Source organism: Saccopteryx bilineata, chromosome 1 (assembly GCF_036850765.1).
Source record: "Saccopteryx bilineata isolate mSacBil1 chromosome 1, mSacBil1_pri_phased_curated, whole genome shotgun sequence".
NCBI classification, from domain to species: domain Eukaryota; kingdom Metazoa; phylum Chordata; class Mammalia; order Chiroptera; family Emballonuridae; genus Saccopteryx; species Saccopteryx bilineata.
The window spans coordinates 81,474,540-81,496,524 of record NC_089490.1 but is presented as its reverse complement, the minus strand read 5'-3'; the positions used below and the strand labels follow the sequence as shown (position 1 = coordinate 81,496,524).

The following is a 21,985-nucleotide window of genomic DNA, read 5'->3' as shown; positions in this document are numbered from 1 at the left end:
AAGCAGGAGAATGTTGCCTGCAAAAGAACTGAAGAGTGAGGAGGGCCTTCTCAGAAGCCCCAGCCAGTTTGCTGTCTTCTCCGCTTGTGCGGGATAGGGTTGAGGAGCGTTGTCTAATCAGTCACTGGTAGAGGCGGGGCGTAGCGCTACACCAGCCAACCAGGCCCACCGTTGCAGTGAGGTGGGCGGGTTCAGCTCTCCCTGTGCACACTGAATAGTGGTACAGAGGTGGAAGGGGGCGGGTGGCCCTTGGGCCACCATCGGGCCAGTCTGTACCTGGCACCTGTCAGAATGGCCCTGTGGGTTTTGCCCCTACTAAGCTACAGGGTTGCTGATTTGGAGCCGTGTGTTTTTGCTCTGGGTTATGTCCTACTTGTTTGCTGCTCCTGGAGCACCTGCTTCTGTTTTGGATGCTGGGATTCTTTGTGGACCCTTTTGTTTGTTTTCATCAGTGAGGTTGGTCTGTACGACAAAGCCTTTAAATAATGGCAGTTTATAGAGTAGAAAGACACTGCAATGGAAGGGCACTGCGCTGCTGTGCCACCTGGTCCAGAGACAGCTGTCCTTTCTGATTCGCTTCCCAGCTTTCCTAGTGGGGTCACAGTCCTCTGAGCTCAGGCCGCCCTGAGGACCAGAGAGACACATACAGGGAAGGTCCTGTCAGTGTCACAGCTCACGCTCAGCACTTCAGCTCTTACCACCTGTGCCGACCCAACTTGTGAGTCTCTTCCTGAGGACACAGGTCCATGGAGCATTTACACCTGAGGTTTCTCCCGGCTCTTTTCATAAACTGTACTCCAGACTCCAGCAGTAGGACAGGCGCAGGGGTCACAGCTGGTGAACACTGAGTTCCTGGTGTTCAGATATCAGGTTCCTGCTTTTCATATGTCCTTAGGGAACTGAGGAAGATTTGATATTTTCTGAGATAGCTATAAAATGCATGTTATTGCTAGAACTGCCCAATTATTCTCTACTTATTTTGCTTAGACTTTAGTAATTGGAAAAAGATTAGATGTCAGGACTTTGTTTTTTTTGTTGTTGATTATATTACCAAAGTTGCCTCTTTAATCATTTCTTTTATTCCTAGTATTAATCATCAGCTCCGAGTTGTTAGGAGAAGAACCTAATAGTAGATTCCTAACTTAAAGGAAAGAAATAATTACTCCCAATTTCAGTGGGGGTGACTGGGTGTTGATATGCCTACATGCTGAAATGCATTTTCTAGCCTTTCAGGGAATGAGTGGGACATTCAAAGCAACAGTGAAGGTTAGACAGGATTCAGAGGCCCTTACCTTTGTCCCTCCGTCCCCTGCTGTGCCCTCTTCTGTTTCCAGGAGGCTTGGATTTCACTTCCTCTGTCTCTGGCCAGCCCTGCCCTTGGTGACCAGGCCATCTGTTGGTACTTGCGCAGGCTGCACGGACTGGTGTGGGGAGTCTCCTTGAAGACTGTGGTCCGTGGCCTGTGTAGGTGGCCACACCCTAACCAGTGCTGTGTGCTTGCAGGCTCCTCTCCATGACATGGCTTCTCTCAGCGCCAGTCCTGACGAAACCCATCGTATAGCAGTCATGAACAGTAGTGGTGAGGGTGGGCAGGCAGAAGGATGAAGACGACTCATGAGGGTGTTCAGCTGGGGAGATGGCACTTAGGAGAGAGAAAAGCAGAGAAGGCAGGGGCAGGGAAGGGGGGACAGGGGAGGCAGTCGCACCCTCTGGTGCCCGTGTGTCCCAGGGTTGTGCTGGGGATGCTCGGAGTGAGTGTCCAAACATGTCCTCTATGCTACTTACATATGAACAGGGGCCGTTGAGCTGTTTGAATGGGGTGGTGTCATCTCTTGGATCCTGAGACATCAGTCCTGAGTTCATTGTTTAGGTTCACCAGGATTCACCCATGGACGCCCTGCCCTGAGAGAGCTGGTGGGGATGCCAGCACACGGGGGGCTGGCTCACTGGTTGTAACCCTGTTCTCCCTGTCTCTTCTCTGCCAACAGAGGAACTGCGGAAGCTGAGCTGGTCCGGGATCCCCAAGCCGGTTCGTCCTATCACGTGGAAGCTCCTCTCAGTAAGTGTCTCATCCACCTGGGCTGCCCAGTGCTGCTCTCCTCCTGTGAGGACACCCCCGCTTCCCGACCGTCGGCCTTCCTGTGAGGACGCTTCCCTGCCCGACCGTCCACCCTCCTGTGAGGACGCCCTTCCACCTGTCCACCCTCCTGTGAGAACAAGTGCACTCGTCAGCCAGGAGTGTGTCTGGTCACCTGTGGCCCGGCGGTGCCCGGTCTTGCCATGATGCAGGCCTTTGTCTGGGCTGAGATAACACTTTCCCTCCTTTGCTTCATGTCACACTTGGTGTGGCAAGGCTGGAGAAAGTGATAAGTAGCCATTATGGCAGTTCTATTCCTTTTCTCTGTCTTTATTGTTTTTAAAAAAATCTGTGTAAGGTTTTTAAGTCTGGGACGTGAAGGTCCCAGCGTAAAAGATGGTGTCAGCTCTATGGCTCAGTGACAAGGACATGTGTTTGCGCTTTCTTTTTACTCTAGTGACGTGTGAGGGGAGCAGACTGACGATCGCTCGGTGGTTCGCCTCTGCGATGAGGGAGGGGTTCTGGAGGAGGGCGGTGCGTGGCAGTCTCCTACTTACCTGGCTGCTGCAGGCCGTGAGCGCGGCCCTGCTGGACAGGGAGCTGTTCATAGACAGCTTTCCCCTCTTCCTTTTTTATACTTTTGAAGCCAGGTCAGTAGGAGACTATAAGTGTTTGCTCTAAATTGGTTCTGGCTTTTAGTATTTAAAAGACTTTCTTGCTAACAAGTCTTAATAAATTTGCAGCTTAGTACCTACCTCGTAATCCTAAATTCAGATGCAGCCTTGCACTGTGAATATTTATTGATTAAATATTCTCCTGTCTTTGAAATTAGACCTGCTGCAATTGCTTGAGAGAGAAAGAGAGAGAGAGAGAGAGAGAGAGAGTGTGTGTGTGTGTGTTTAAGTATTTCTGTCCAGTTTGCCAAATCTTCTCTAAGGTAGGTTGTGGGCTTTTCAGAGTGAAGTGTGGGATGTTTTGGGGAAATACCGTTAGGACCTTCTATTGTGATTCAGTTTATTGAGGGTGTGCTCCATCCATGAGCAGGTCTCAGTGGATGACTGTCCTGTTTTTTTTCCTTCAGTGCCCAGTCTCTGTGGGTCATAGTTTAGATCCTCTAGGTGCTTTCCAGGGATCAGTTTGGGAAATGGACCATCTGGGCCTTGAGGGGCAGAGGAGCAGAGGGGGAGATGCCAGAGGTGCCACTTTGCTGGTTCGATGGGAGGGAGGGCAGCAGTGGGCAGAGCTTGTGACCAGGAGTCCTGGGAATGCAGGGGAGGACAGTCCACGTATTCTCAGCACTTGGGCTCATCTATTCTAGCTGATAACAGGGCCTTGGCCCGAGACTGACGTGAATGAGACACTAGCCCTGCCACCAGGAAGTGTCAGGTTTGGTCCGGGGTGCAGTGCAGTGGGGGCCACGTCCTTGTGGGAGGCACAGGACACAGGTAGGAGTGTGAGTGAGGGGCACAGCTGTGTGGGAAGTGGGGACAAGGCCCTAGGGAGGGAAGGTACTCCTAGGGTCTGGGATAGTGGGTCATGGGAGGGAAGGAGAGAAGTGACAGTTCTAGACATCTCCTGGGGTCGGGCTGACAGATGAGTGAAAAAGAAGTGTTAGGTCTGTGAGGGAAGCTCATCCTTCCAGAGGGGAGCACTAGGAAAGGGAGGGCGGCTCCAGACAGTGCACACTCACGTGGGCGTCAGGCCTTGAAGGTTGTTAGAGAAGCGATGGTGTTCCCTGGGTGCCGGAGGTGGGCGGACATATGATTGGGCACAGCGAGGAGGGTGCCTGAGCAGGAGCCATGGCTGAGTTACTACTAGATGGGGTAGGGGATGGGAAGCCATGGGTCGCCGGGGACCGGAGAGACCAGTGCACAGGGGCTGGGCACGTGCTCCTGGCGCATCCTGCACACACGTGGGGGGGGTGATGAGGCTGCGTTTCTGGAAGAGTAGAGCCAGGAGCCTCTTGAAAGTTTCCTTGGTTGGTGTAAGGTGTTTTCCCTGCTGAGGAAGAAAGAAGGACTTAGCCACCAAGTGTGGATTTAGTAAAAGCTTTATTTAGTAGAGTGCATCCTGGATGAGGTTCTCTAGTCCGCGAGATGGGGCCAGAGAAGCCTCGTGGATTCTTCTGCTGGGGGGTAATTTACAGGGTCGGTAGGGTGGTCAGGTTGATATGATGTGGCGAAATTTCATTGGCTGACAGTCATTCTTTTTCAAAGGACTCCTGGGAAGTTTCTTTTGGTGTGCATGGGTGTGGACAGTGGCCAAAGTTCCCGGGCCTGGTTCCTCACTTGACCTTCCCCCATTGCCACTGACCTCACATTTGGTTCATGTTTACTGTCGTCCAATCAGAGTTTATTGAGCCCCTTCTCTGTCTTGTACGTGGCTGGGTGCAGGGCAATAGCAGCAAAGGGGAAACGACCAAGTCCCTGTCCTACACGGTGCCTGTAGGACAGGAAGGGGTTCCTGCCCGTCTCTGTCTCCTCAGGATGGACCTGGGGCCATACTGCACGGACGGAGCCCTGTCCCTCAGGTGTCTGAGCCCCCGGTGTACTGCACACTCTTTTCTCTGCAGTTGCTTTTTCACTTGTTCTGTACACATTTTTTTGGCACCTCCTGTGTGCACATGTGAGAGAGCCCATGGAAGTGCTGGTCCTGGGTACAGCGTGCATGGGCACAGAACTCAGGAGCCAGGGTCCTTTGTGCCCAGGGTGCTGGGTGTGTGAGCAGGCTATGCCCTAGCATCGCTTGCAAGGACACTGGAGCTACAACGGGGCAAGCTGGGGAGGGCAGAGGAGTCGAAGCCCACAGGTGTGGGCCTTGGACCAGCAGCTGGAACAGGATACCGGCTTGGTTCTTTGGAACCGCACTCAGTTGTCATTCAGGGAATGTGAGCTCATTCTGCCTTCTCCTGCTCCGGCCTGTGCTGGGGGCGGTGATGTGTCCCCGCCTTCCAAGGCTCTAGGCTGCGCAGGGACACGGTCTGTGTGCATGTGTTCTGCACCGTGGTGTATGCCACAGCATAAGGGGGCTCAGGAAGGGAACCACTGGGCTGCGGGCTGCTGGTCACATGTGGGTGTGGACAGGAGGAGGGAGGTCAGCACTGGGGCCATCCTCGCTCCTCTCATTGCTGACCCAGGGCTTGCGCGTGGCCTCTCTCCTGGCCTCTGGTTATGCAGGTAGTCAGTGGGAGTAGCTTTCTGTCATCACTGACTGCGGAGCATAGTGAAGGATGCTGATCACGCACCTAATTGAGCAGGTGTTTCTCAGGCATCTGCCCTCAGAGGCCCTTTGCAAGTGTGGGTCACAGGGTGTCTAGAAAGCGGGGGGAGGAGCCCAACAGGCACTTCAGGCCCACAGGGAAGGGTCTGCCCAGTCAGCTGCCTCTCAGGTGTTCTCTGAGTAAGGGTTTCAGCACGATCACCTTCCTCTATCCTATCTGTTGCAGCAGATTGTAGTCTCAGGTGGACTGTGGCATCGGGGATTTTGCTGACCACACCGTGCTGTGACATGGGCTCCTCTGTGCCCCTACCCAGGGCTGGATGGGGACGGGGCAGCAAAGAGGTGGCAGCTTCGGGGCTGCTCTTCTGACTTTGTTTTTCATTCTGAGTACACATTTGTGTCACCTGTGGAGCTTGAGAAATATTGATGTGGGGGCTCGGTCTGCTGGGGGACCCTGCTAGGGGACTGCTGCTCAAGGTGGGCAGGGTATCCCCTAGCCCACTCGGGCTCCAGGTGGAATAGGGCAGGGTATCCCCTAGCCGTCTGGGAGACAGTGGAGGCCGCGCACCTGCACTCAGGTGCTTGGGCAGGTGGTGGGCTGGGCGTGACTCCCGGAGACCCTGTTGTCCTCGGGGCTCAGCTGTGGGTGGGTGGGGTGCTTTGTCCCAGCCCTTCTGCGTCCAGGATTGTGAGCTTCAGCACTGAACCCAGGATCGAGAAGAATCTGTCATTTGTCTGTTTAAAAGGACAAATAACCAAAGCTGTACTTGAATATGAACCTATTTCGAGACCTGGAGAACTAAAACCTCTTTCTCTGATACGGTCATGATTGCCATCTACTCGGGGCGGTGGTTTGTGGAAGAGAACGTTCTTAATCGACGAGGAGGGGTGCTGACAGCGATGAGGGGCTGGTCTCGTTTGTGGAGCTCTAGTGTGAGCTCCAGTCTAGACGTACCACTGACCCAGCATCAGCTCTGCTTACATTTAAGTCCCGAGCAGGCATGGCAGGAACTTTGCAAAAATTAGCTCTGTGGAAAATCCTGTTTGTGGTTCTTTTAAAAATACTGACTTTAGAAACACCAAACAAAACCCAGTCGAACAGTTAACATTTATGCGAGTGAAGAGAATGGTTGGAACCAATAAGTGACAGTCAGTTTGTTTTCCTTCTCCCCACTTACTGAGCCGGGTCTGCGCGTGGGGCTGCGGGAGTGTTTGTGTCCCTGGGACAGTTCCCATCAGTCTGTGCACGCATTGTTTGACATTTATGATTAGTGTTTTTATAGCATGCTAATACCACAATTAAGTTTCCTGTAGTTCTGTCATTTAATATTCATCGCATACTTGGATATATCTCATTTGCATAATGCCTAGTCTTGCTTAATTATCTAAAGGCCTCAAGTTGCATGTGTGTGTTTTCCTTGGGAGCGGGAGTGTTGGGAGGATGGGGGCTTTTAGCGTGGGTGTTCCCGTTAGGACATACTTGCCTTTAGGATTTCTGTCTCAGTGAGTTAGATTAAAATTTGGGAAACAGGGAGTTTCTGAGTGCTGTCCTGTTCATTCAGAACCCTGGTGTCACTGCGTGTGGTCACTGCGTGCTGTTCCCACCTTGCCGCTTGGTGGCCCCACCGCTCTGATGGAAGTTTGCAGCTGGAAGCTTGAGTCTGGTACTGATCCGGGTGTGCTGCCCTGTGTGCTCTATGAGGCATGTGGCCTTTCCTAGGGCATTCGCATTGTCTCTCCCTGCCCACCTCCACCTTCTCCATGTCAAAACCAAACCCAGCCCAGAGCAGGATGCTAACTACCACTGACGTTCCCCAGCATAGCCCAGACCACTTCCGCCCTGGGCCGCAGGGCTGTGCCCTGCTCGGGTTCTGTTGACATCACTCTGTCCTTGAACAAGTGCTCACTGAGTCTCTGCTGAGTGTGAAGTCATGTCTGAGTCCTTGGGCGGGATCTGTGAACCGAGGGCTGAATGTCCCGCCCTCCTGGAGCCTGTGTTCCCTTGCCAGTGTGTCCTCCAGTCCCGCAGAGGTGGTAAGGGCCGCGGAAAAGACTGGGGCAGTAGGATGGATGCAGTTGCTGTTTTAAGACTGGTAGAGTGGTGACATTTGAGCAGGGACTTGGAGGAAGGGTGGGAATTGGCCCTGTAGGTGTGTATGGAGGAGCATGCCAATCTCATTCCTTCTTTGATCCCAGCACCCTATGTGCCTTGGGTTGCAGTGCAGACTGGTCGCCCACCATAGAGCTGAGCTCTGCAGGGAGGGGGCTGAGCAGCAGTAACAGGCAGAAGTGTTGTTTGGGTGCTGAGTGCACAGAGGAAGGGCCCTAAAGAGGGCTCTGTTGTGGAAGGGCTGCCCTGTCTCCTCGTGCCCTGAGCACAGCCCTGAGGGAGAGGGGTCTGGGCAGTGACAATATTGGGCTTTTTGGCTTCAACAGTCTCTGTCGCAGCTGATCAGCTCTGCCTTTGCAGCAGGAAGAATTCCCCATATAACGACTGCTCACAGCTGTGTTCCCTTAAAACATTATGTAGACTAGCAGGCTGTGGCTGGACTTGCTGAGGGGAGTGGGTTTCCTACCTTTCACCGAGAGGAGTGAGTCTCAGCAGATGGCCAGACGGGTGGAAGGGCCGCGCCAGGCAGGGCCCTGAGGCCTGGGCAGGAGCGTGTAGAAGCCGCTGGAGCATTTCTGGGAGTCCTGTTAAGGTCATCTGATATTGCATGTCCATAGGGTCTCTGGCCGTAGTGTGGAGAAAGGAGGGCAGTGGGGTCTGTGTCCTCCAGCAGACAACTGTTCAGTATCTCTGCAGCCCCGGGCCGAGTCCAGGGTCTGAGAGAGTCTCAGAGCGGAGTCAGTGAACCCTGTGGTTGTGTGTATGTGATTTGTTCCCTGGGTTTCTGTGAACAGAATCACAGGCCCTGGAAAGGGTGGGCTCTCAGGACAGGAGCTGCGGTTGCCGTGGCCAGGCCTTGGCTTCTGTCTGCCATCAGGCCCCGTGACTCTGGGCGTGTACTGGGTTCCCGAGCATGTCTTCTTCTGTGCGCGGGCTTGTGTCGGCCCTCTGAACTCCATGGGGCCAACTCTGTGAACTTGGACGCCTGTGAGGGCTGTCCCTGCTCATCCTTAGCCTATGCCCGTGGCAGTTAGAACAGAGAGAAGGTATGAACACAAATCATTTTATTATACAAGAGACCACAGAGACTTAAAATAGCAGGAGATCAAAGCTGGTGTGGTCGATGCCGTGGTCCTGCACGCTTGCCTCTGAGCCACCTCTAGCCGGAGGAAGACATGGCTTACTTGGGACTGAGTAGCCCCTCTGCCCTCGAGACTGCGCAGGGCAGGGCTCAGGACCCAGTGGGGGCACTGCAGGCTTCAGATGGAGAGCAGAGAGCAGGAGGTGCAGGAGCCATACCTGACACACAGGGGCCCTTGGTGGGCAGTGTCCCTGCTGCCGTTAGAGCTGGGGGCAGGGCCTGCTTTGTGGAGTCCTAGCATTCTCTCATTGGGCAGAAATGAGGGCTTGGGCGGCAGCAGCCCCATCTTTCCCCTGTCGGTGGCTTTTCCAGCGGGACTGCTCTGATGGAGGGCAGCTTTCCTCCAACCTGCTGTAACTCATTGAGCATGCTAGTATGCGTGTTCCTCGCAGGTGGTGGTGCTATACCTGGGACAGGGCTTCTAGGCTGTACACATCTCCTGATGGAGCTGATGGGAAGTAGGCATTGGGACCCTCAAGTGTATCAAGCGTGCCCCTGACCTAGCACTTCACCAGCAGGACATCCTCAGGGAAAAGTCAGACGTTGTGCCCGTGTTTCACAGTCCTGCACAGGTGCAGGTTGTCAGTGTTCAGAAGCAGGGGAGGTTGCACATGATACATATACACATAAATGCACGCGAGGGAAGGCTGGTAGCCTTCGGGACCAGTGTGTCAAAGCAGGGTTGCCCACACTTTATTGGGTCACAGGGTCTGCCTCATGACTGCTTGACTTGACCACTGTTGTGCACAGCAGCTGCACGAAGACAGAGACACAGGAAGTGTCCTAGCAAGATTTTATTTATACAGTGGGCGATGGGCTATAGTTTACTGACCCCTGTAGCCCATACTTAATGACTACGAGAATGTGGCCTGATTCCAAAGTGAAACCTGCAAGCATGGAATGTTGGAGAAGGGAAACTTTCTTAGAAGACACATAGAAGGGACCAGTCGCAAAGATGACTATATTGGGCTGCATTAACTTTAGGAACTTCTCTCCAACAAAGACAACATTAGTAGGGAGGAAAGACAAACCACAGGGAATAGTAGCTAACTGTCACTGTGCCACAAGGAGGAGAAGCATTTGTAGCGGGACTCACATGCAGACTGTATAACGGGTGCTCACGAATCAGTTAGGAAAAGGGGACCTCTCTTGTTTAGAAATATCACAGATGAGCACACATGGCAACATCCATTAGTTTTCTGGGACATGCAGTTAAAACTATGTTCTAGCCCTGGCCAGTTGGCTCAGTGGTAGAGTGTCAGCCCAGTGTGTGGATATCCTGGGTTTGATTCCAGGTCAGGGCACACAGGAGAAGCGCCTATCTGCTTCTCCACCCTCCCTCCTCTCCTTTCTCTCTACCTCTCTCTTCCCCTCCAGCAGCCAAGGCTCCATTGGAACAAAGTTGGCCCGGGCGCTGAGGATGGCTCCATGGCCTTGGCCTCAGGCACTAGAATGGCTCCGATTAAAACAGAGCAACGTCCCAGATGGGCAGAGCATTGCCCCCTAGTGGGCAAGCTGGGTGGATCCTGGTTGGGCGCATGCGGGAGTCTGTCTCTCTGCCTTCCTGCTTCTCACTTCAGAAAAATGAAAAAAAAAACCCCAAAACAGAAAAACATCCCCCCCCCAAAAAAACCTATATTCTAATAGATATTGCCACTGCAAACCCCTCTCATGGGCTAAAATAAAAATGTTTGACAATGCCAAGTGTTTACAAGGATGTAGCACATTATCAGACACTTGCTGTGGGTGTATTATTGCTTTGGGAATTTCTCCATCAGAGGTATATGTGCATAACACTCCCAGATATGGACTCAACGAAATGCATGTCAAGTGCTAGAAAGCAGGTATGGAATGTTTATAGTGAAAACTGCTGACAGTTCACATGGCTGCTCACAGTAGACTGGAGTTTTTACATGGGGCTGTTGTGGCACAGTGACAGCTACTATTCCATGCTACCAAGTGAATGCATTTTTGAGGTGTAGCACTGAGTCTAAACAGCCAGACAGAACACACATGTATAGCTGTGTGCGCAGCTGTAAAGACTTCTACTTCCTTTGTGGTGTGGGGGGCTTGTGAGAGGAGGCGGCTTTCTCTCTGAGCCCCCCACTTTAGATGCATGGTGAACCTGAGCCCGCTGTGGAGTCCAGGCTGACACCTGCGGCTGCGAGAGGCCAGGTGCTGCCATGCGACCAGTGTGCCTGTCTTTATGTCTGTATCACTCCTCACCGCTCACTTGTCCTCCTGTGTCATTGAAGGGGTGAGCCTTGATTACCTCTGTCTTCTCAGGGAGACTCCTTGAGTGAGCATTGACCACACCTGCTCTTTGTCCGCGTCCTCCCCCCAGGGCTACCTTCCTGCCAACGTGGACCGCAGACCAGCCACCCTGCGGAGGAAACAGAAGGAGTACTTCGCTTTTGTCGAGCACTACTATGACTCCCGGAACGACGAGGTCCACCAGGACACATACAGACAGGTGGGAGCCCTGCTGCCTTCTTCTTGTGTCACTCGATGGGCTTTTACATGGTGATGACTCGTAGTGGGAAGTGTTTTATCTTGCGTGTCCCCGATTGGGTCACAGATCTATATTTCCTAACAAATAAATGATCTTAAAAACAAATTATTGATGGATAATTCACAGTGTGCCCAGAGTTTGCTGTTAGAACAGCTCTCTGAGACTTAACTCTCCATGTCTCTGTGTGAGGTGAGGATACAAAGTGGCTTGTGCTGCAAACACACGAAGCACACAAAGACGTGGTTCTCAGTGGCACCCCACTCATGTTGCTGAAGTGAATGCCTGCTTCTCCGGACATATGTCTGCATTGAATGTTTCCTTCCAGAAACCCTCCCTCTAGCTGGAGGAGCTTTGCCTAATTTTTCCACCCAGGTGGGCACTTTCCACACTTATCTGTCCGTTTGGTGTGGCTGTGTTTAAAAGGCCTAGAGATAGGCGCACCGGTGGTGGGTGATCAGCGGTCCTGTAAATGAACAACACCTTCCCCATGGCTGGAGTACGGCGGAGGCTCTGGAGGAAGACCTGCTCCCAGAGGGACGAGGGGCAGGACCTGTTTCTGTCGCCTGCCAGGGCTCTGCCACCACTTCCCTGGCTTCACAGGGCCTCCCCGGCCAGGGGCGCTGCCACCTGCCACTCTGGGGAGCTGACTGGAGGCATATTTTGTTCAGATCTGCTTAGGGAAGCATTAGCTCACCTGCTTTAGTTCCTCCGCCTCACCGGTCTTAGGGAATGGTTGAATCTGGTATTGTTTTGAATATTTTTGATGTATTTTTATTTAAGAAAGAGACTTCAAAGATGAGTTGGCATCTATCTGGAAGATTCACCAGGCTCTGTTCTCTTATGAATTTCGTAAGGGAAGGTTAATTAAAACCGGGTTGTTACATCTTTCTTCAGTTGCCGTGAGAGGCAGCCATGAGCTCCCGTGCTGTTGCTGTTCCTGGAGGTTTCTGTGCTCATGTGGCTGAGAGAGATGCAGCTGGCGGCCTCCTACGGCCTGCTCACCTTGCTGCACAGTGGGCCTGCCCCTGGGCAGGGACCCTGTGCTGGCCTGCCGTCTGTCCATGGCAGAGCCGGCTGCATTTGGGCCTCAGGCACCGGGCCTCTCCCTGCTGCCCACTCAGGGTGCTCGACCCGTGAGCTGACCCGCCTGCCTGCCTGCCCTGACACGTGGAGCCCCTCCTCCCACACCCTTGAGACCTGTGGCCCCATCCCTCTCTGTCCTCTGTTCATTTGATTCTGTGTTTGCTCTGTTGCTGAAGATGTTAGGTCCAGAGCACATGGAGTCGACTGGAGAAACAGAGTCTTCCAGTGTACCCCGTCCCCAGAGCTCTGCAGCGCCTGGCCACCCCTGCTCGCCCAGTCCTATGCATGGGGGTGGGCAGAGGCGGTCTGGTCTCTCAGTTATACGAGTGTCCAGCCTTGCCAAGTGCCTCCTCCCTTGCTGCCCGTCCTCCTGATGGCGCGGATGACGTCAGGCTGAGACTGTCTGTGATGCCCATTATCCTATCTGTGCAGCAAACGGGTGTCAGCCAGCTCTTCCGGGAGATGGGCTGTGCCATCCTTGCTGTGCCAAGGACAGGTGTGTGCTCACATGAGTGAGAGTACAGGGACAGTGGTCTGAGGGTGACCCTTGAGGACACCCTGGTAAAGGGGATGAGATGTGGAGCCTGGACTGTCCCCCTCCTGTCCTCTCCTTCCTGCAGGTTTCCCTGATTGCTCAGGGACTGGAGGAGGGGAGTCATGGTGCTTTTTTGTTGCTATCTTATTACCTAACTTCTCCTTCCTACTTCCTTCTACTCCCACCTCAAAGCCGTGTTCCCTGGACACTTTGGTGTGCTGGCTTCTGGCCCCCGTGACAGTCCTCTCCCTGAGTGGTCTCATCCTCTCCTCCGTGCCACCTGGCCACTGATTCCAGGTTCCCCCGAGGGAAGACTTCAGGCAGGAACCTGTCGTGTTGAGGGCAGTTCCATGTTGCAGAGCTGTAGCTGGCGGGCTCTCGAGGCTGTTGACCCACCTGATTTGGCCTTCATCAGTGCCCCTGTGAAGGGTGTGGCCGGTGTCTGGTAGATGGGGACGCTGAGCCCATAGCCTAGGGCTGTACCCACAGCCACAGTGCTGGGCTGCCAGTGAGACTTTCCCAGGTCACCTGCAAGGATGGGGGAATGAGCCTGAATTAAAATGTGTAGGTCTCAACATGGATGGACCTTGATAACATTATACTGAGCAAAATAAGTAAATCAGAAAAAACTAAGAACTATGATTCCATACATAGGTGGGACATAAAAATGAGACTCAGAGACATGGACAAGAGTGTGGTGGGTGGGGGGGGGGGGAGAGGGAGGGGCCCAAAGAAAACCAGTTAGAAGGTGATGGAAGACAATTGGACTTTGGGTGATGGGAATGCAGCATAATCAAATGTCAGAATAACCTAGAGATGTTTTCTCTGAATATATGTACCCTGATTTATCAATGTCATCCCATTAAAATTAATAAAAAAATAAAGGTAAAAAAAAATAAAAAGGTTATGAAAAACATAAAATGTGTGGGTCTTCCCTTGGCCTGTTGGGCTTTTCCTGGGTCTTCCCTTGGCCTGTTGGGCTTTTCCTGGGTGATTGGGGTGCTGAAGTGTGTGCCAGTGCGGGACGTTCATGTGGTCTGTTGGGAGCCAGCAGTGAAGGCAACCCAAGCCCGGATGTTTCCCTGGTTGCTTCTTGAACTCACACATGTATTCCTCTGCTGTGTGGGAACTGCACTGTGACTTATATCAGGCAGAGGTTTGTAAATGCTTCCTGTGAATAGTGCCCTGGGTCCCCCGAGGACTGTGTGAAGTGGAGATGCATGTGGCCTGGGTTCCCAGAAGGAGCTATCACAGCTGAAAACTTGGACGCTAGTGATGTACTTGAATTGCTCCCGTCAGAGGCTGGAAATTGGTGTTTACTAATTGCACAGATTGTTACTAAATCACTGAGGGCCGCTCTGCTCTGAGCACACAGGCCCTGTTCATGTCAGGCTGAGAGAGCCGAGCAAGCCTAGCGTATAGGACCTGGGGGCCCTGCTCACACAGAGGCCACCCTACCTGGGTACTCAGGGCACGGGGCTTAGTCTCAGCCGGTTCTGATCCAGAGTGCCTTTGTTGCCGTCATTCCATGTCACTGTGTTAATTCTCATGTGTGATGTTTGTCATCTTTTGTCTCCTTCTCCTCCATCTCCAGATCCACATCGACATCCCTCGAATGAGTCCCGAAGCGTTAATTCTTCAGCCCATGGTGACGGAGGTAAGAGCGACACTTGGGAGCATCTGCCGAGGGCGCACCCTTCACCGGGGTGGGTGGCATCCCTCGCCTAGTGGGATGGTGGAAGCAGTGGAGGGGTTTGGACGCTGTTGCCCACAGCAATCACTTACTGTTGTTGTGGAAGCTGTGTTGTGTGACCCTGGTGCATTGTGGGTGTGTACTACGTGTTCATGAACCCCAGCCAAGTTGGGACTGAGACCCCTGCTCAGATCCAACGCCGGTGTGGAGGCTGCTTGGTGCCCACCATCTCGTGGAGGCCTCCAACGCCTGCGCTGTCCTGACTGTGTGTTCACGATTCTTTGTGACTGGACGTGTGTCGTGCTGCACATGTTATGGAGAAAGTGACGGTTGGCTCTGTGGCGTCCTTGTATGGTTCGGTCTCCGCACCTCGTCTTTCTCTGCATTGTGTCTGACAGCCAGCTTGTCCGTCCAGTTGTGTCATAGCCCTGCTAAGACGTCCCACACCTTCCACTAGGGGCTTTAGGCTGTGTCTGACGTTTTGCTTTAGGGACTGGGCTGCCTGGACCCTCCCTGGGCATTGATGCAGATGCCTCAACCAGGTGTTCTCCAGGGCGTTGGCACAGGAGTGAGATTGTTGCATTGTTGGGGGTGAGCCTGTTAAACTCTCACGATGATGGTGAGCTTTCTGGACGGGTCACTGATTCAGCTCTCACCCGCAGGGCGTGGAGTTCTTGGTGCTCCACCTCCATGCCAGTTCTCAGTGTCACCAGACTTGTGGGTGTGGTTCTCTCTCCGCAGGCGTCCTCCCTGTGGTCTCCCTTGCCATTCCTCTCATCACTGAGGGAGATGCCTGTCTCTTCACGCGTTCATGGGCTCCTGTGTCCCCTCTCTGGGGAAATGCTTGGTCTCGTCCTTTGCCCATTGTTTTTTTGTGTGGGGGGTGTTGATCTAGCTGTCACTGGTTATTGATCTTTCTATGTTAGGAATTCTGTTTTTATCAGCTGTGTGCTACAAATAGCTTGTTCTGCTCTGCGGCTGGTTTCTCCCTTTCTTCTTGGTGGCTGTCAGTGGTCGGAGTTTCTGGCTTTAGTGTAGTTCAGCTTGTTCTTTCTTATGGTTGGCATCGGTGTGCTTTACCTAAAAGTCTTTCTTACACACACATCAGGAAGCCATTCTTTCATATTTTCACGTGAAAGTTTTAACATTTGCTTTTCACACCTCTGTGTTTAATTTATCTATAGTTGATAGCTATGGTGGAAGGTGGGACCCTGACAGCTTTCCTGACAGCCCCTGCATTACGGCTGGGCCCCCTACTGTGTCCATACTTGTCCACGTCACGCTCAGCGTGGGTCTGTTTTGTGCTCTTGGCTTTGTCCCATTGTTAGTGGTCTTCCTGGCGCCACATCCTGTCAGCATTCTCCTGTACAGCGAGTCTCTGGTATTTGGACGGTCCTCACACTCCCTCTCCTCCTCTTCACAGTGCGGTGCGGTCTGAGCCCTTGGCTCCTCCGCACGCATCTCCATGTCAGACAGCCGGTGTTTTCCCTTTGCTTTTAAAGTTTGATTTATGATTGGATTGCATGGAATCTATAGATAAATTTGGGAGAATTGACATCTTTATGAAATTTAGTCTTTGTTTTCATGAACATGCTAATTCCCCATTTTTAGGCTACTTTTAATGTCTTTCAGTGAAGTATTAAAACTTGTTTCATAGAAGGTCTTATGGATGTTTTATTAGATTTATTCTCAGTCACCATATACATATTTTGTTCCTATTATAAGTGGTATGTCTTTGAAATTGAGTTTTTGTTATTGTCTGAAATATTTGTTTTAAGCCTTGACTGCAGCGGTAAATGCACTTTCAGGCTGTGATGTCTCCTGTCCGTGCAGTAAGTGTGTTAGAAGAACTCGGCGTTATCAAAGCAGAAGCACCCACAGACTGCGGAGCACAGGAGAAAACCACTTTTTAACAGAAGGAGTCATTCTGAGATAATTCTCTTTGATTGTCCTTTTCAATACCTGTGCTTATTGTATTTGGGAAACAATAGATAACCGCTTTTTTAAGCTTATTTTTTAAAATGGAAAATAGAGACTCTGGCTTATTTCTGTGGTGTCTTCACCTCTTGACATGTCCGTGTAGAGCCAACTCTTGGTGTCAGAGGGGAGCCCATCACCGCCAGGTGGTATCAGGTGGTCTGCTTATCTGTGATGTCTGGGGACCTGGATTGACCCCACTGCTGGATATGCTGTGCCCTGGCAGGGGGTCCCTCCCTCTCCTTCGTGGTGGCCCCCATCCCGGCAGGGCAGTGCAACCTCAGGGCACATGGTCTTTTCATGCAGGTGGCGTCTGCAGCTGGCCGCGTGGGCATAGCTCTGGTGAAGTCTTAAGGAGGGCTTTAGGATCAGTGTAGAAGCATGTGTTAGTTTTGTGTTAGCTAGTAGGTGAGATCAAGGTGTGGTTTCTGCCTGTGGAGGCCGGGCCTCAATGCGTGATGCTGCCGCAGACCCACAATGGTGGCTGCACAAGAACTCCATTACCTCTTAGGCGTGAGTGCTCGGCCGTGAGCTGGCCGCTCCTCCGTGCAGGCTCCCACTGAGTGGTCCAGGCGGGCTGCACAGCGCGCTGCCTCATGCTTGCATTCAACCAGCAGCAATGATGCGGTTGGTACAGAGGCCACGCCTCCCTTTAGACTGAGCGTCTCACAAAATGGCCTGCAGTTCTGCTGTGTCCTGCACTGACAGTCTAAAGGCTTTAACGTCTAAGGCATTGTGCTCTGGACTTCAGGGTGGCAGCAACCTGCATATTGGTGGCAGGGATGACGGGTTAGAGGTCATTGCTGGATGCTTTGCTGCTTTGTAAATAGTGATTTCTCAGAGCTTAATCAGCCTTAGCCCCTCCCCCCACTTCCTGCTCACCTTGTTCCCACGGTTTGCCCTGGACTGCCTGCTTTACCTGCCCCGGGTGGTGCTCAGGTGAGGCCCGGGCCTTGTAGGACAGCTTGATCTTGGCTCTTCATGAGGAAAGTTAGCTCATGGAGTCTCGTGCTTGGGGACCAACCTGGGTGTTCCCTGCAGCTTTCTCAGACCTTTGGTGGCCTGGAAATCACAAAGAACAGTTCATTTTAAGAACTCTCACAGGTGGTGCACCAGTTACTCCCTTGGCATTTTTTCCTGAGTAAAGCTGGCTAGGTCATCTGTACCAAAAAGGCACTGACTGTTCTTGTGCCTTCCTGTGCCTTGGTGATCAGGCAGGCAGTGGCTGCTGCATTGTAGCCTCATGGCTGAGAGGGTTGGGCCCAAGAGAGAGGGTTTCCTGCCGGACCTGCCTCCTTATCTGTCCTCTTGAGGCTTTTAAGGTGTTGCCCACAGTGCGGGCTCCCAGCACTTGCCCATCTTCAGCGAGGGTGACCATGCACAGTGCTGGTGCGTCATCATCAAACACTCAGTGTCCGCACATGGCAGCTATACGGTGCTTCCGGTGGTGGAAGAATTTTGGTCTTTTGGCCATATTTAAATATTCTCTTCTCTCTAGAAAGCTGTTGACTTAAAATGAAAGATGTGTGTAAATATGTGTGCACGGATGTATTACTTGTTCAGCAAATGCTTATTAGGCGCTGCTGTTGCAGGTGCTGGTAGTGGGGCCGGCTGGGTTTTGTTTCCTTGAAACAACCACTGAGGCTGCTGTCCTCGTGTGGTACTTGGGCTGGTTGTGCCACCACGTGGCTGTGGGCCCCAGGCCCTCACTGTGCATGCTGGAGTTGGTGGGATTGGGGTGATCTAGAATGCACACATGTGCAATGACATGTAGGGATGCAGGTGATGTGGGAAGGCACTGCCTTCCTCGGGTACAAATGCAGCTGGCTTTGCAAGGTAGGCTTGCTGGGAAGGTGTGGTTCATTCAGCTTTGAGCAGTCGTCAAGCCTGTACTGCACTGCATTGCACACCTGGTCCCGTGAGACCGACAGCAGGGAGTGAGCCCGAGGGAGGTGGGTGACTCCGCAGAGCACTGTACCCAGGAGAGGGGCTGAGGGTCGCACAGCACAATGTGCTCCGCTCACCCAGAAGGGGTAGGAGGAAGCTCGGCAGCTGAGTCTACACTGAGGTGCAGTGATTGAAGGGACTCTGAAAGCCAGTTGTGTAAGGGAGGAACCGGCTTTCTGGGCAACCAGCGTGGCAGCAGGTGACAGCTGATGGGCTTGGAGGAGCGTGCTGTAGCTTAGTGAGGCTGGAACATAGGTACTGGGTTGGGGACAAGCACGAGGTGGGTGACCAAGAGGAGGCCGGTTGCTGCGCCAAGGGCTCTGGGCTCTTGTCTGTGGGAGGCATGGAGTACATGAAGGCTTTTTAGCCAGGTGTGCCTGTGAATGTGTGCACACACATGTGGTCTGGGGGTCGGGGTTGTGTGCACCTGGCTGGAATACCTGTCTGAATAAAGACAGGAGAGTGGTGGGCAGGAGTGATGGTGAAGAGCACGGGTCAGTTGAATGTGAGCATTGTAAAGAAAGATGAGAGACTGGGTGCTCCCACATTCACAGCCGGGACAGTGAGTGGTGGTGGGATGTGTGTGATGGGAAGGTGCTTAAGTGTGTCCGCTTGGATGGTGTTCACTTTCATGTGATTAAAGAAACATCTGCTAACAAAACCTGAGCCGAGAGATACAGAGAACAGACTGGTGGTTGTCAGGCACCAGGCACTGGGGGTTAATGAAAGGGGTAAACATAAAATAACTACCTGGGACATTGTAACTCTGCGTGATGTCTGTGGGTAATGACACTGTGTAGCGTATTGCAAGTTGCTGAGAGAGTAGGTATTAAGTCATCATCACAAGAAACAAATTTGTAACTTTGTGTAAAGATGGATGTTGCCTAGACTTACTTTGATCATTTCACAGTATAGACACATATCAAATCATTATGTTGTACATCTGAAGCTAATGTAATGTCATATCAACATTACTCAATTAAAACGGTCTATTTGCCTAATGTGGGAATTCAGAGCATTCATACACATATTCACCCACCACCTTCCCTCCTTCCCTCCCTCCCACCTCCCCACCCACCCAGCCACCCTCCCTCCCAACTCCTCATCCACCCCCTCACTCTCCCACCCGTCCATTCACCCCCACCCACTCCATCTACCCATCCCTCCGCTGACACATCCTACCCTCCGCCCAGCCCCCCCCCCTTTCCGTCCCCTCTTGCCTCCTTCCCTCCACCCCCCCCCCTTTATCCCTCAGGAGCTGTTCACTGCTAGGCCAGGTGCTGCTGTACTGCCTGAGCCGGCTCCAGGCAGTCATATGCAGATATTCCTCAGGGCATCTTTTTTGAGAGGAGGTCAGTGTGGTAGGACTGAGCCTGGGCTTGGTGAAGGACTGCATATTGCTTGTGAGTCAGTAAAAAATTAAGATACTTAGAATTTTATGAAAAAGTTTAAACAACCATTGGTATTTTGTTTCTATTTTAATGTTAGCAACAGTGAAAAAATTGATAGTATATAATTTAAGTGAAAGAACGCACTTTAAAGTTTCTGATGTGTTTACTTTTTGCTTTACCGCGTGTTCTGTTTTCTTCCAGATTTTTGAAAGGATATTGTTTATATGGGCCATACGTCACCCTGCCAGTGGATATGTTCAGGGCATCAATGACCTGGTCACACCTTTCTTTGTGGTCTTCATTTGCGAGCACATAGGTAAGATCCCATCATGATGTTCTCTCTCACAAACATTAAACACGAACCTCAGTGGCCTTACTACTATTCGTAGTTATACCAATATTGAACATTGCCATGAAATTTAATGGTATTAATGATAGCTAATAGTAGGAAATAAAGGTTTTCTCATTGATGCCAGCTTTTAAAAATCTTTTAATCCATGTGCCTAACTACTGAAGTCATTGAAGTGCTGCTATTATTGAAACCTTGTTTTCAGTCATACATGAGAGGCCACGTGCATGTTTGGGGAGTGTAGTTTTGTTCTCAAGGCTTTAATGGTTTGGGTTTGAATGCTGAGGGGAAGGTGACGGGATATTAGTGGGATGTCTGGCTTACAAGGTAAGGAAGGCATCTTTTTTTATTACGTTTCTGCAGCATTCGTCACCTCTTTGCTTTTGAGGCACTAGTAACACTCATTTTCGGGAATATTAGTCACTTGGACAACAGCTGGCTGTGCGGCGGTCGGGCTGGGCCCTGTGGCTGCTGTCCAGCTCCTGCATGCGTTTCCTCTGCCTGCGTCATTCATGTCTGCCAGATGTAGGGCAGCTTTGTCTGTTTCCAGCACATCTCACGTTTTAAAAAGTTCTGATGATACAAGTAAGGGGGGGTCTATGTTTTAATTCCTCAATGAATAAAAATAACTAGGCAAGGCTTTGCTCTATAGGCATAATGTTCTCATTTGTAGCTGATTTTAGCTGGTCCCCAGTGACTCTGCCGTTGGGGCTGTGTCTCCGTCCGTCAGTGTGTGCGTGCTGTTCCAGTCTCCAGTCGGCCTGGGGTGCCGTCCCTGCGGTCCGGGGTCCCCAGTGACTCTGCCGTTGGGGCTGTGTCTCCGTCCGTCAGTGTGTGCGTGCCGTTCCAGTCTCCAGTCAGCCTGGGGTGCCGTCCCTGCGGTCCGGGGTCCCCAGTGACTCTGCCGTTGGGGCTGTGTCTCCGTCCGTCAGTGTGTGCGTGCCGTTCCAGTCTCCAGTCAGCCTGGGGTGCCGTCCCTGCGGTCCGGGGTCCCCAGTGACTCTGCCGTTGGGGCTGTGTCTCCGTCCGTCAGTGTGCGTGCTGTTCCAGTCTCCAGTCGGCCTGGGGTGCTGTCCCTCGGTCCGGGGTCCCCAGTGACTCTGCCGTTGGGGCTGTGTCTCCGTCCGTCAGTGTGTGCGTGCCGTTCCAGTCTCCAGTCAGCCTGGGGTGCTGTCCCTCGGTCCGGGGTCCCCAGTGACTCTGCCGTTGGGGCTGTGTCTCCGTCCGTCAGTGTGTGCGTGCCGTTCCAGTCTCCAGTCAGCCTGGGGTGCTGTCCCTCGGTCCGGGGACGCCAGTGACTCTGCCGTTGGGGCTGTGTCTCCGTCCGTCAGTGTGTGCGTGCCGTTCCAGTCTCCAGTCGGCCTGGGGTGCTGTCCCTCGGTCCGGGGTCCCCAGTGACTCTGCCGTTGGGGCTGTGTCTCCGTCCGTCAGTGTGTGCATACTGTTCCAGTCTCCAGTCAGCCTGGGGTGCTGTCCCTCGGTCCGGGGACGCCAGTGACTCTGCCGTTGGGGCTGTGTCTCCGTCCGTCAGTGTGTGCATACTGTTCCAGTCTCCAGTCAGCCTGGGGTGCTGTCCCTCGGTCCGGGGACGCCAGTGACTCTGCCGTTGGGGCTGTGTCTCCGTCCGTCAGTGTGTGCATACCGTTCCAGTCTCCAGTCAGCCTGGGGTGCTGTCCCTCGGTCCGGGGACGCCAGTGACTCTGCCGTTGGGGCTGTGTCTCCGTCCGTCAGTGTGTGCGTGCCGTTCCAGTCTCCAGTCGGCCTGGGGTGCTGTCCCTCGGTCCGGGGTCCCCAGTGACTCTGCCGTTGGGGCTGTGTCTCCGTCCGTCAGTGTGTGCATACTGTTCCAGTCTCCAGTCAGCCTGGGGTGCTGTCCCTCGGTCCGGGGTCCCCAGTGACTCTGCCGTTGGGGCTGTGTCTCCGTCCGTCAGTGTGTGCGTGCCGTTCCAGT

General features: G+C 52.8%; 1 protein-coding gene across 1 annotated transcript in view; it reads left to right on the top strand.

The window, feature by feature from the left end:
- The window catches only part of TBC1D22A (TBC1 domain family member 22A), a 216,143-nt gene that overhangs the window by 72,872 nt on the left and 121,286 nt on the right, over positions 1–21,985 (top strand). Inside the window, exons 5-8 of the mRNA XM_066255142.1 lie at positions 1,989–2,059; positions 10,892–11,020; positions 14,272–14,334; positions 19,887–20,001. Coding sequence (XP_066111239.1) covers positions 1,989–2,059; positions 10,892–11,020; positions 14,272–14,334; positions 19,887–20,001 — 378 coding nt within the window. The remainder of the gene's footprint in view (positions 1–1,988; positions 2,060–10,891; positions 11,021–14,271; positions 14,335–19,886; positions 20,002–21,985) is intronic.